General features: G+C 36.1%; 1 protein-coding gene across 1 annotated transcript in view; it reads right to left on the reverse strand.

The window, feature by feature from the left end:
* Positions 1-15,404, reverse strand: part of DEUP1 (deuterosome assembly protein 1) — a 74,249-nt gene that overhangs the window by 49,995 nt on the left and 8,850 nt on the right. The window contains 3 exon segments of the mRNA XM_065882674.1: positions 2,426-2,571; positions 8,502-8,744; positions 10,750-10,863. Coding sequence (XP_065738746.1) covers positions 2,426-2,571; positions 8,502-8,744; positions 10,750-10,863 — 503 coding nt within the window.

Consider the following 15,404-nt stretch of genomic DNA (forward strand, 5'->3'; position numbering starts at 1 on the left):
TTTTCTGATTATCAAATATACATGTTAAGTGTAGAAAACAGTTTATCAGAGTATATACTGTGATAAATTGTCATCTAGGAAAAACTGTTGTCAGCATTTTTGTGTATATTAATTGTCTTTTTTGCCTGTGCATATGTGTATAAAAACATACATGTTTCCTGTACAATTAGAATGTACTGAACACATTATTTTTCAGTCCCCTTTTGTTTCCCACTCAGTAATATATTGTGAGTGTTTTATCCAATATTCTCCTAAAACATTATTTCAGGATCAATCTTAAATTTCTCTTGTTTGCTATGATTTTAAAAAGGTGAAAAATGAAATTTCCTATTTTTTTAATTCTTCCTAAGCACTTCAGGGAGTGGAATGCTGAACTGAATGGTAAAACCTCATAATGATCTTATAAATTTCAGTGAGTGAATGGAACAAACGTCAAGCTTTAATGTGGACAAGTTCAAAGAAGAAAACAATAATCATGCTAATATAAAGGAACTATTATTTAGCTTGTAAGAAGGGAATGTAGAAATTATTTTTATAACTCTCAGAACATATCAGTCCAAGGTGTTTCTATAAGTGAGAAAAGAAAAAGCTAACAAAATCTTAGCATTATGGAGAAAGGCTCTGAAAATGAAGACATTATAATGCTACTATTATAAAGCTATTGTGTGTCTACAGTCAGTCGCCTTGGCTGCTTCACCTTAATAGAGCTGTAAAGACAAAACAGAGTCTAAATAAAAAAAAAAACCAAAACGATAAAGAGGATAGAATCATGTTCATATGAGAACAAACTAAAAGAATTAGAAACTTTCAGTGGGAAAGATGAAGGCTGAGAAGACCCTGCCCAAAGTCTAAAATACAATGGAAGCTGTGAAAAGTTAAATATCTATCTTTTCATCAAATCTCAGAATACTAGAACTGAAGAATATCCTCCAAGTTAGAAAGATGTAGCTTGGAGACCAAAATATATACCAACTTAAATAGAAGACGGCAAGCAGGCATACCAGAAGAGTCGTATTAGCCAAATATGCGAATAACTGCAAGATTTTAGATTAAATCATGTATTGAAGGACAGTTGGCAATGTCTGGAATTCAGCATTGGCCTTGTGAGGAAGTTCCAGAGAAAATACCTACAATGCTCTTCACAAACCAGAGCTAGACATGGGTTGAATGGTTTGCTCTTGTAGGAAACTTCTTACGTTTTTAGGCATATACATTCCTTGCGCGAAGACATTTCTCACCAACTCACCACGCTGGGACAGTGCCTTGCACATAATATATTTCCAATGGATTTATTAATGATCAGTAGTGATGACATATAGCTTATATATTTGAGCATTCTATAATGCTAACTGGCTAACAGGCATTCTACCATCCCTGGTTAGATGCACAGTAGGTCATTTTTACGGATCTTAATTTGCCATTTGTTGTTAAGTGTAGATCTCAAAGAAATGCTAGCAGATCCCACAACTTTGAAGAAATAGTTATTGCCTTTAAAATAATGTAATTATCCTTCAATAAAATATCCCTTACCATTTAGCTATTCAGTTTCTAAAGTCCTATCATTGGTCTGGCATTAGCCTTCAGATGTATGAAGGATTCAAGTTCTAATGAGAATTAGAACATCAGTGAATAGTTAGAACAGTCAAACTGTCTATTCACAAACATAAACATTTAATAATCCTCTGAAGTCCCATTTCCTTTGTGGTTATGTAGTACACAATATCTGTCTGATTTTAAAAAAGGGAAAAAAAGTCTGGTCTAACAAAACATCTAATGGAACTGACACGGTGGTGAGCGTGGAGGCCAAAATAAATACAACATTTATGAGTGAAAAGTTAGTAACAGGTTTAAGGCCAATAAAATAAAAACATTTGAAAACTATGGAATAAATCTTATGTATCAACACTGATAATTAAATACCAGCTCTATACTATTGCTTTTACGATATTCTGAAGAATAAAGTTCTAAGAAAGTCTCTAACTTCATTATGACACATAAATATCCACATATCAGAACATGATATAATTTTCTAGGTGAGTAAAGATACTGATTTTGAAGATAAAATAATCACTAACTTTTTTTTTTTTTGCGGTATTCGGGCCTCTCACTGTTGTGGCCTCTCCCGTTGCAGAGCACAGGCTCCGGACGCGCAGGCTCAGCGGACATGGCTCACAGGCCCAGCCGCTCCGCGGACCTGTGCACGACCGGGGCACGATCCCGTGTCCCCTGCATCGGCAGGCGGACTCTCAACCACTGCGCCACCAGGGAAGCCCCCACTAACTTTATTTTTAATATTACCTAATAATTAACAGCATGTTAATATAAAACTGACTTTTAATTCTAGTTTCAAATATAAAACTCTTAAAAATATTCAAACATGATGTTTTGAATAGTTTTTCTCTGGCTGCTGAATATAAAAATATACCTTTTTTTATTTTCTGGAGCACTTTGGCACTCTCCTAGCTTTAATAATTCTCTGTGCAACTGCAATCGTTCCATTTCTATAATTCTCAAGAGATCATCACGTGATTGTAACTCACTTTTCACCTCTGAGAGTCCTGCTGCCATGGCCTAAATAAAAACATCAAAACATTTCAATCCTCACATTTGGATACCATGATGTATAATACTTTTAAAAATATTTAACATCTATGAAGCAGCCTAATTTCCAATGAACTGATATATAATCCTTTGCTGGCTCTGTCTTACAGAATTTCATTCATTTATTCAACAAATATTTACTGAGCTCTTACTCTATGCTCAGCACTGAGGATACAGTCACAGGATCTGTCCTCATGAGCTTACAGTCTAGTGATAAAGACAAAGAAGCATCCAAATATGGCCATACTGTATGAAAGAGGGAAACATAAAAAGTATGAATAAAATATCAATGCATAAAATTTGAATTAATGCAAATAATTCCCAATTTAAATAAGATAATAGCCAAGAAAAATCTAATTTCAAAGCTGGCCAACAAAGTGAATTATAAACCATGGTTTACGGTTCCACTATTGCCCAATAGTAGCCCTACTTCAGCTGGTAACTAGAAATACCAGCAATCCTGTGAGCCCAGTGTTTTATTTGGCTAATAGCAAGGGATTTGAGCAAGTTTAGAAGCTGTTGGGAAGGATCTAGTTGGGAGAGAGAAGGGGTAATACTAACAGTGTCAGGTTCCTGAGAAGGTAGGTGAGGTGGGTCCCAAAGCACAAGTGAAAGAACTGCCTAAAGCAAAAGAGTCCCTCTGCTCCTGCAGTAGGAAAGAAGGAAGGAAGATGGAATGGAGACACGTATATGCATTTGGAAATGGGGAGCTAGGAGAGGGGCTACCTGTTGGCTTTTATTTTCCTTGTGAAGGAAAAAGGCAATGTCAGGTCAGTGGAAGGAGAGGTGGAGGTGGGGGTAAGGGAGGGGTTTTTGAGAGTGGAGAAGGTTTGAGATGGCCTTCAATGGGCATGGGAGAGTTAGTTGTTTGGAGCAACACAGTAGGACTCCTGGTAATGTTGATACTCATTTGAGGTTTGTGCCCATGACCTGTTGAGTGATCTTCTCCAGCAGAACTTGGCTGTTCTCTGGGAGAGAGGAATGGAAGAGTCCTTTCATATCAACAGGTCTCCTCCACTCAATTACACAGAGAAATGAACATTTATTAATGTAATTAATATTAAATACATATTAATATATTTGATGACCCAAGTCATCAAATCCATCGCCATTTTTATAGATGAGGAAATTGAGGGCCAGACTTGGTCCAAAGTTACATAGCTCATAACTGGCAGATTCTGGAATGGAAAAATCCAGATCTTTTGTCTACTAGTCCAGTTAGAACATTCAAGACGCAAAAATAATTGTTTCGTGCAAAATAAGTAAAGCAGACCTGTAGCTTATCGGTAAAGATGGGGGGGGATGTTGCTCTGAGGGCACTGCTAATAAAGGCTGTAAAGAAACCACTGTTGACATTTTCAAAAAATCATTTGTTCAATAATGCTTTATATATCAATAATAGATTCATTCAAATATAATCCATATACCATAAGATGCACCCACTTAAAGTGTACAGTTCGGTGGATTTGAGAATATTCACAAAGTTGTGCAAGCATCACCACTATCTAACTCCAGAACAGTTTCATCACTCCTAAAATAAACCACATACCCATTAGCAACCGCTCCTCATTTTCCCTTCCTTCCAACCCCTGGCAACCACTACCGTATGTTGTGTCTCTATGGAATTACCTATTCAGCACAATTCATACAAATGGAATCATATGACATGTGGCCTTTTGTGATTGGTGTCTTTCTCTGGGCATAACGCTTCCAAGGTTCATCCATGTTGTAGCATGTATCAGTACTTCATTCCTTTTTATTAATAATATTTAATTGTATAGATATACCACTTTATTTATTCATCAATTGATGAACGTTTGGGTATTTCCTTTTTTTAGCTATTACGAATAATGCTGTTATGAAATTCATGTATAAGCTTTTACGTGGACATACGTTTTCTTATTCATTAATTCTTATGCAAAAATTCACAGCTTAGAATTATAATCATGTAGACAGTATAGGACATATGGGTTCCCAGATAAACTTTCTTTTTTTTTTTTTACCAAAGCCTTAAATATAATGTATTATTTTCCAGGAGACCTAGAGACCTGGGCTCAGTAAAAGACCTAGCTGCAATACTTTAGCCCCAGAAATTCCTGGCTGATTTGGAAATAAGAATGAAAATATATTCAAATAGGTGACCTAACAGACTTGTTTGGATAAAGTCCTTGTCTCAAACAGCGGGGATTTTTCAGATGAGGTTAAAATTCCAAAATAAACAAAAGAAATGTGAAACAATAGATTAGCAAATAGAAAGACAAATTAACTTGATGTGAATTTCATCGATTACTTTACCCAATTGAGGAAGGCACTCTCCCGGCTCCCTGCATTGCAGATTTACTACCAGGAAGCAATCTAACATGAACCTGCATGTAGAAGAGTGGGCCTGCCTTCACTTGCGGAAGGGGTGGGGTACAAAAGGGCTCTAACTCCAGGACAATGAAATGTAGTGTCACCATGGAATTCTGTAAAATGTGATAACAATGGAGTCTATTTGTGTACTGTCATTAGAAAATAATACCTAAAAGAGAGACATTTGGGGCTTCCCTGGTGGCACAGTGGTTGAGAGTCCACCTGCCGATGCAGGGGACATGGGTTCGTGCTCCGGTCCGGGAGGATCCCATGTGCCACGGAGCGGCTGGGCCCGTGAGCCATGGCCACTGAGCCTGAGCGTCTGGAGCCTGTGCTCCGCAACGGGAGAGGCCACAACTGTGAGAGGCCCACGTACCGCCAAAAAAAAAGAGTGACATTTGGAGATATCATTAAGGGAAAAAAAAGCTTATTTGTGATCTAGCTGCACAGGTAGAAGAATTTATGTTAGAATTGAAACTTTTACAATAATAATGATTTGACAGGTTTTTCTAACATGAAGGAATATGTGAAAGTTTTTAATTATAATTGACAGCATTATGTAAAATTGACTAGAAAGTGCAAAAAAAGAAGCTTTGTTGATAGTGATAAATTGATTTGTTTTTTGACTTGTGTAGTATCCCTTTGAATTCAATGTTAATAATACTGAGTTGACACAAGAATTGGTGATTTAACTTAGATTAGGTGATTTAAAATTAGCATGCTTTTGTATAAAAGTCAAATCAATTATTTGTCAGTGTGGATGCAAATATTCAGGAAAAATGATTCTTTGGTACTTGATTCAGTTACTGGAACACTTTCAAGTTTGCTTGGAACAACTTGGGTATGTAAATCTCTACTTTTTTAACTGTAAATTTTATGAAATCTTAATACAGATTGGGAACTTCCGGTGAATACTAAACATCCAAATTGAGATGTGTAAGTGTAACATACACACCAGATTTTGAAGACTTAGTATGAAAAGAAATGTAAAATACTTCATTAATAATTTTTTACATTGATTATATGTTGAAATGATAACTCTTTGGATATATGTTGTGTTACATAAAGTTTATTACTATTATCTATTAATTTCATCCATTTTGTATTACTTCTTTTAGTGTGGCTACTAGAAAAGTTTAAATTACGTTTGTGGTTTGCATTATATTTCTATTGGACAGTGCTGCTCTAGTACCTTAATGACACATTAACAAGCAAACAAAAAAGGTCCATTTTTTGGGCATAGATATTAGAAAAAATGCTGAACAATTTATTTCTGTCATTAACTGCCAATGGGAAATATTGTACACTTTCAAAATGTGAGTAATGCAGCACAGTAAATAAACATACGCAAAGGAATTAATAGCTATGCTGACACATTTCAAGGTTGTGGAAAGACAAGTGAGAAGATGTGATTCGTGTGAAAATTCAGAAGCAGCTGGCATTAAAGTGTGTTGTAAACTAAAGAGAATTTTATATACAATCAGTGACAGTAATTCAGACTGAAATGGTTGTCTTTTTAAATTCATGTGCAAGACGTGGAACACCATCATATGACAGTTTTGCAAAAAGAGAAGAGAAACTTCTTTCTAAATACATGCACTGGTTACAGTGATTATTCACTTCTAATTATTCCCATTTGGTAAAATATAAATTTTGTAAAACTAGTTTGAGGCCCATCTGTTTAGTTAGAAATTTGCTTAATGGTTTGAGAGAAGCAGTGAGTTTGAACCCTCAATCAGCTATCAAGCAGTAAATAATTGATACTTATTCTAAAGCAAAAGAATGAAACGTAAGTAAAATTTGGAAGTAAAACAGGGAAAAGGCCAAACAAAAGCATCATTTTCAGCATTTTTTTCTAGTTGCATCAAAATTAATTAGTGTTTTCCTGGAAGTAGAAATCTTAGCTTTTAGACACCTTGAAGTTTTTGAAGCAAATTACTTCTCAAAAATCTTTTCATTAGAACTATAATATATATTTTTTGTGTGTGTGTGAAACATACTCCAGAATAATTTGCTTTTTTTTCCTGCAAGTGAACCCTTGTGATCCTGGTACAGCCTCTAGCAGTATAAAGACAGCTGCAAAATGTAAATTTAAGTCGTCTTTAAATCAGGGCCAGAGGTGTGACCCGTGGCCCCTGTCCAGGGGGATGAAGGGGAAGCAGCCCCTGGGAGGAAGGGGAGCCTGTCAGAACTAGTAGTCACGCAAACCCAGCTCCACCAGGACTGGTGGGCTGATGGCGAGCTAAACACTAGAAAACTAGAACCTGGACAAGCTCTAGAGCAGAAGAGGGGGGCTCGTCTCACTTACATTCTAGTGAATCCAGAGAAAGCATCATGGATAACTTTTCTGTTTCTAGAAGATATATGACTTTCTCAGTGTTTAGCATTTGTGGTTTAGCCTGGTTTGTGTACATCTGCTTTCTCATTTGTATTGGAATAACACCCCCTCCCCAAACAAAGCTGGAGTTTGGGGTGGGAAGCTGTACTTCTCGTAGAAATGCCACAGGATAGGAGAAGCTGGGAGCCTGTGCTCTGTCCCCTTCCCAACGTGGGGACAGGGGAACACAGAAGATAGATGCTGGCAGAGAAAGAAGTGAAAGGATGAATCCCACACGTAATCCCACATACAATGTGGCAGAAGGAGGGAAGGAGAAGTCGGCCCAACACTAAGAAGTGACCCTGGGAAGAAGAGCCTGAGGTGGAATATCTTAGAGAAGTGGGAGTCTGCTCAGGCAATGACCTGGAAAGGTGACCTCAGCCTGAGGAGGGAATAGAGCGGAACTAAGAAATGGGCCAACTGACACAGAGGAATCAGTAGAAAGAGGCTGAATGTTTGCTGGTGGGAGATAAGACCTAGAATGGGAGAGAAAACCACAGAATGTCTCAAGTAACTGGGAGAGCCATGAATAAGAAATACATATTTAGTCGAGAAATTGGTAATGATCAATTTTGATGAATTCTGCATAACCTTCTTAGCGGTTCCAAGAGAGAGACAAAAAAAAGATTTTTGAGTTAAGAAAAAAATTAATCCTTGGAAAAACCATCCATCACATCTACCAAGGTGGAGTTACCTCCTATTTGGTAAACGATTATGATAAGGTTAATGGTGATAAATCACAGGGAGTGACCCTCATGCCTCTCAGGGAGGTGATTAGATTGTCAAACCCTTAATCATTTCCTGGATCTCCAGCCCAGGATTCCTGAGAGGCGAAGAGGCACAGTGTCAGAGAGAATGAACACTGGGGACAGAGGGTGTGGTGTGGCTAAAGGGCCATGGCTTTTAGGAAGAGAGGTCTGTGAGAGACCACTGTTCTACTGCACTGGTAATATTTATTATCACGTCGCTGCAGAACCTGAGTGCACCTAGTGGGGAAAAGTACCCATGGAAATACTGAATTTACTCATCAAGTAAGAATTACTTATTAAGAGGAAATATGAGCTGGATTTACATATGTAATAAAAAATTAGCTTTCTAATCCACATGGCTGTTGAGTCATCATTTGTACAACTCATGGGCTACAACAGTTGAAAAACAAATAAATCTTTACCTGGCACTGTCTTTGGTACATTTTCAGTTCTTGTAAGAGCTTCTGATTTTCATCTTGTAACTTATTCCTGCTTAACGCTATTTCACTCACAGCTGATTTTAATTTTTCAATAATGAACTCATCTCTTTCATTGGTTTCACAACTGGTATCTGGTTCGCATATCCAAGGAATTTCAGAGCTGCTGTCTTCTTCTATGCCCTGTTTTTTACTATTTAGTGGAGTTTGGTAACTTTGCGCCTGTTTCTGAGAAATATGAAAATTGTGTCAGTTAAGTGAAGAATATCATATTTAAGCTTACATAAAGCTCAAGAATGATAGAAAAGAATTAGTAAAAAATCTTTAAATATATTATTAGATAATGAAGCTTTGTCCTTCATAATTCAGTCTTGGGTTTATTCTAAAACCTCAATTTCAGGTGGCATAAAGAGAAAATATATCTGTATAACCTCAGAGCAAAGATGCAGAGTAGAGCAGATGGCTTTTGCTAGGGAATTCTTATTCAGCAAAAAAGAAAATATAGAAGATATGAAAAAAAGCATAGATTCAATTACATAATAGCTGAAAATGTCTCTATGACAAAAAATAAACAAAATAAAACAAAAAATCTGGATTGTACAAAAAAGTTGTCAACATGTATAACAAGGGTAGTTTCTGATGTACAAAAACTTCTACACATCAATAAGAAAAAGACAAACAACACAAAAGAAAAGTGGGCAAAGTTTATGCACAGGCAATTCACAGAAGAGGAAATGAAAAAGGCTGAGAAACACAAGAAGAGATGCTCAACCTTACAAGTAGTCAGAGAAACGTAAAGCAAATGAAGTCAAGGTTACTATTAGTCCATCAAGTTAGTAAAAATCAAAAGACAGATAGTCCATGCTGGTGAGAGTAGGGGTAGTCTTGTTGCCTGTTCATGAATTATAAATTACTATCATTTTTAAGAAAGGAATCTGCTATTTATTAAAATTTTGAATGAACACACCCTTTGGCTCAGCGATCATTTCTAGGATTTTTATTTAACAAAACGAAAGTATTCGTATTTAAAGATGTACATACAAGGGTATTTGTTACACTACTGTAATAGCAGAAAACTGGAAACAACCTGAGTGTTAGTTAATAAGGAAATGATTGAAAGAATTATGGTACATCTGCGATATACTATGGTATATATGATATATATACACTATATACTTTGAAATATTTTAATTAAGTAGTGACTCAAAAGGCTATTCATGGCTTATTAAGTAAAAAAGCAAAATTTAAAAAAGAAAAATATACAATTTCCACACAAGCATATATTTACATATCTGTACAAACAAAAGAAAATGTATGTGAAGATAAACACCTAATTGTTAACAGTGTTTATATTAAATGGATAAGAATGAAATAGAGGATGAGGCTATCAGTTTTACATCACATTATTTTGTATTGTTTAATTCAGGGAACATGTATAACATATAATTCAAGTAACTTAAAGAAAGAATGAAAAATAAGTATATATCAAACAAAAATGTTTCTTACCAGCTTTAATAAAAATTCAAAATTCCTTAGGTAAGCCTTTAAGGCTTATTACAATCTAATATCCAACTCGCCAGCCTTCCCTCCCGCCTACTGCCCCTTCACCTCCCACATGGACTTCTAGCCAATTGGCCCACTTTCCATTCCCTGAATTTGCCTTTTGCTCTCTTGCCTCAGTGACTTTGCTCATGTTATTTCCACCACCTGGAATACATTCTCTCTTGTCTCAAAGTATAGCCATTCTTCTTCTAGGCCCAGGCCTAGGCCCACCCCTGCTGAAGGATGTTTCCTGACTATCTCAGTCCAAATTTTTCTCTTACTCCTTCGACCTCCAAAAGGATTTGTATCCTTTTCATTCTCTTGTCAGTAATTATCTGTAAACCTGTACATGTATTATCTGTGTCTAGGCTGTAAGGTTCTAGAGTGCCAGGACCAAGCAATCTTAAGACTTTCTAAATGACTTGCTCATAGGCATGCAAAAACATGTTATTTAATGACATAATAACAATGGAGACTTTTAATAGCACCACCTTCTGAGACATACAGACTAAAGTCACCATTACAGATATTTCATGCACTTGTAACTCTACCCAGTGTTGGACCTACTCTGGTTATTTTCCCTTAGTTGGCATTTGTATCTGTAGAAGGATTACATGCTGAATGGTAAAAAGAGTAATAGTATTTAACCTCTAATTTATTCTGATTTAGAGGATAGTATTAGATAATGTACCTGAAATTGATTACACTTCTCAGATAATACTTTTTGTTGAGCATCTAAAGAAACCAGATGAGTCTGATATAGTATCTCCTGCTTGTCCCATTCTCTTGACTTTGCTCCAAATTCCTGTAAAAAGTGGAGAGAGAAATATAAATTGAAAAAATTATTCATTTTAAAGCACAATGAACAGGGCTTCTTTCATTTGTACATCTTCTGAGAAAAAAAGTAAATCCATTCTTTCCCCATTAGGAAAACAAAAAAGTATCAAATCACTCATCTTGGATTTACTAATAGATATATCTTCTAATTTTTGCTAGGAAAGTATGGAATTGAATCCACTATTTTATTTTTATTTTTATTGGAGTATCGTTCCTCTACTGCATCTTTTTAAAAATAAGGATTTTGTTTGTTAAAAATATAAACAAATTTTATAACAAATACTGATAACAAATAGCAGAGTTTCAAACAATTTTTTGCATCAACCAGTACTTCCTTTCTATTTCCTGAGCTGACACCAGAAGTTTTTTTCCCTTCTTTCATTCTTTACACTCAGTCACCAAACCTGCTCCCTTGTTTTTGAGGGGGTGGGGCTTGGACTGATTTAGTGCCCTTGTCCCCTGTGGCTTTCAAAACTGTTATCCCAGGTGAAGCCAAGATTGACCCATTCTTGAGAACAGACAGAACAACCATCTCAGGCCTCCGTTAGGCAGTACCAACTGGGCTAAGCTGGAGAAGAAGTGGTAGAACTCCTTGATACAGCATGCTCTCAGTTCTTCACCGTTTTGCTCAAGTAGTGTCTTCATGGAGCCTGGTTATCTGTTCACAAATTTATAAGAGGAAAGAATGTGGCTTTGGGAATCCCAAAGAAAACTTCACTGCTTCTCAATTTTGCCTAGGGCTGGCCATCATATCTCATCTTTCTGTCCAGGCTGTAAGCAACTTAAGGGTAAGGACTATGTATTTCATTATTTTGTATTGCTCACAGTGCATGACAAAGTGCCAGGCACCACGTACAGGGATGTACAAACAAAAGCATGGTATTAATATTTCCAAAAATGTAAACATTTCTCACTAAATTTTGCAAAGAAAACAATGTGGTTGGAAACAAACTCTATAGCTACTAAGTCCATAGCGATATATTACTGAATGTAGATACATGGCATGAATGCACCGATGTTTCCAATTATCAACTCAGTAGTATTAAGTGTAGTATTAGTAGTATTAGTGTCCAGCAGGTACTGTGGAGAGAGGAGAATTTGGAAGTATTTCATGATTAAAAGAAACAAATTTTTGAAAGAAAAAATCAATTTATATATAAAATAAAGTAGGGAAATGTACATGTAAATAATTGTGAAGTATTAGTACAATAATAGTGCCACATAAAAGCCATGCAGATGATGCCATGATTATCTTAGCCATCCCCAATAATACGTCAATTGGAAAAGAGTTCATTTGGCTAGAGAGATTGGCGATGTTTTGAAGATGGTTGAAATGACTGGATTGGCTAGCTGGAAAATAAATATACTAATTTAGAGAATGAAAGCTACAACTTGCTTAAAATGAGAATATGGCATATAGAGAAATGATTTTAAAGACTATTTGGGGAAATCTTCATTTTATAAATCCAAAAGTCCCAAAATAATCAGTGAAAGAAGGCTATAAATTGGGAGGCTTTTATAGTAATTAAAGGTGACCTGAAATTGAGTGGTGGTAAGAAAGATGGAGAAATATAGATAGACCCTGTTTTAAATATATAATAATACCCTGATAAATAGACCATATTTATTAAGATAAATGGACACAGTTCATTTAAAGTTATTGACTTTGATTCTGATATTTGACAATTTAAAATTAGGTACATGAAAACAGGGTCTTCAGAAATAGTGACAAATTTACAAAACTAGGTACACTTCAAATCAGTACAAGGTGGATTAAAAAATTGCTGTTTAATTTAGAAAGGAGTATTTGGAGTCAGAAGTCAAAATGTGGGCAAGGTTGACTTGCACAGTTCATATCTTTCAATGATATTAATACTTAACACCCAACAATCTCAATCTTGACAATAAATATTTCCTAGCATGCTTTAGGAGGAGGCAGGAACATCAGCCTCACTTCCTTACAAATTCTACAACAGGTAGAAATGAGGCCAAAAATTAGGCCAAACAAGGCTAAAAATGTGTGTCACAAGCATATAGGCTGGTCCTTATAACAGTCCTGGCTTCCTTGGTCTTACAGATGTATTGGTTTCAAGATCAGCAAACAAGCAAGCACATCTCCAGCAGTCATGGGGCCGTGCAAAGACAGAGAAAAGCTTTATGAGGATTTTGTAGAGACTGGAGGTGTCGGCCCAGGCTCCAGTTCCAGAGGCTCTGTACACTTGCTTAAACCTCCAGAGTACGTTCTCCACAGCTAGAAACCTTTTCTGGGTCTTGAAGTTTGAGAGTGGATCAGAGGCATTAAATCAAAGTTTCTAGCAGAAGCTATATAATTATATATAGCTTTTAATCCCTCTACTAAATCTTGAGAGGTAGAATGACCATTTCTTTAGTGATTACTGTATGTCAGGGACTCTACAAACCTCCACTTGCAAGATAGTCTTAACTTTTTAGTATGAAAATGTCCATACTTACATAAAAGTAGAGAGTAAAACAAACTCCCATATACCCTTCACCCAGCTTAACTACTGTCAACTCAGTCCATCTATATTTCATCTATCGCTCCACCCATTCTTGTTGGAGTATTTTAAGGCAACTTCCAGACTTCATGTATTTTTACCCCCAAATGCTTGAGTGTGCATCTAAACACACATACACACACATATATTTTTTTCTTCCATAACCACAATGTCACTTATATTTTTAGTCCCCATTTATTGGTGAAAACTGTAATCTCTGTGAAGTTAACAGCTTGTCTAAAGGTCACAGGGCAAATAAATGAGTCAGTCAGGTCCTATTTTAAGTTGTAAACTGTCAGGTTCTTCCACTATAGCAAGCTGCTTCCCATTGCTCGATCGCTGTACCAGTGTATAAATGTTTGTCCCCAAGGAGAAACATGCTTAGATGTAGACTAAAACTGGAACAGCCCATCTCCTACACATTAATTTTTCAGATGCTTCTAAGCAAAAACAGGTACATGAAGCATTTCTGTAATAAAATAGATTAAACTGTATCTACATAGTGTGCTTAAAAATGTTTGTATAAGTACAAACATATCAAGTCATACTTTGCTACTAATTTCCACTATAATTTCATGAGATACATTTTATATAAATATTTAGCTCCCTAAATGTAAAATGTATACACACAAAGTACTTAATTTAAGGCTTTTTCTTTGTCCAAACAATTTATATGAATGTAATTCTCCCACTAATCCCCATGAGAAGTCAATCAATTGGAACATCAGTGACTTAACTGCATTTTCAGTGAAAGCTCGTGTATATTATGTCGCAGTCTTTGGGCATCTTCTGTGAGACCAGAATATTTCAGAAGCCAGTCGAGTTACACCACTGCAAGAGCCAGGGAGTTATACACAGTGCATTTTCCTAGAGGGTCAACCTTACTCAGTGGTAGTAATTTTGTATTTAAAAGAAGGTACATTTATTATTCAGTACAATATAAAATTTGCAGGAATTTAAAAACTAAAACCAAAGACTTCCAACAAAGTTCTTGCAATAGGCTGGTTTTAGGACTGTGATTCCAGATTTTTTTTTTTTCCTGCTCTTAAAAATATTTTGGAGGAAAAGTTTGAGAAGGACTTAATTGAAGAGTCATGATAAAGATGAAGAAGTATGAAACAGGGCAAGGACAATTAGATAGGAGAAAGACAGAGATAAGAGGCATTAGACAAAGGAAAGGGGCAAATCTGGGCTGGAATATGAGAGTAAGAGAAAGGAACACATCAAAGATTCCTCAGGGGTTTCTACCTGGTTGATTGGGAAGTACAGAACCATTACCTATTAACAAAGTAGAAGAAACTGAAATCATTGGCTGACGGTGGGAGAAGCTGGGGTTTAGGGCTTGAGAACAGTGAAAAAAAAATGACTGGGATAACATGATAGGGGTCAACTTGAGGTCAATTAAAAAACAATGATTGAGCAGCGCTGGGAATTTAGCTAAGGTTAGAGAACAGGGATTCATACTAGAATCTATTTGCTGTTATGTGACCAGTAGCAGGAATGCTCAAGGGCACAGGGAAGAAAAATAGCTGGTTTATTTTTTCCAAGGTTGGAAAGTTAAGGGGATTAAAATAAGTGTATCTATGTCATAGTAAACCTTTATAGGGACTGAGATTTTAGAATTTCCGGGTAACATGGGGTAGCTATATTGGAGTGGCACTACCTCTTCAAAGAAAAGATCCTGAAACTTCAAGCTCTGTTCTGAAAACTGCTATGAGGCTTCATTGGGATTTAAGTACCTCATAGTTAAACAGCCATTAAAAGATTTACTAGACACTCGCTTTAAGTGACCCCAGGGATGTCCTTCAACTTCACTCAACATCTGCATTCCTTTGAACTTTTTTTTTTGCTCTCCAAAAATGCTGATATACATAAAAGATGTATAAATCGAAGTGATGTTTTAATTCACTAAGTGCCTGAAGGGAAGGTGCACTAAGAAAATATATTCAATGAGAAGTTGATTTCTAATGGAGTTTGTTACCACAGCGGTACA

The sequence above is a fragment of the Phocoena phocoena genome, chromosome 8 (assembly GCF_963924675.1).
Source record: "Phocoena phocoena chromosome 8, mPhoPho1.1, whole genome shotgun sequence".
Taxonomy (NCBI): domain Eukaryota; kingdom Metazoa; phylum Chordata; class Mammalia; order Artiodactyla; family Phocoenidae; genus Phocoena; species Phocoena phocoena.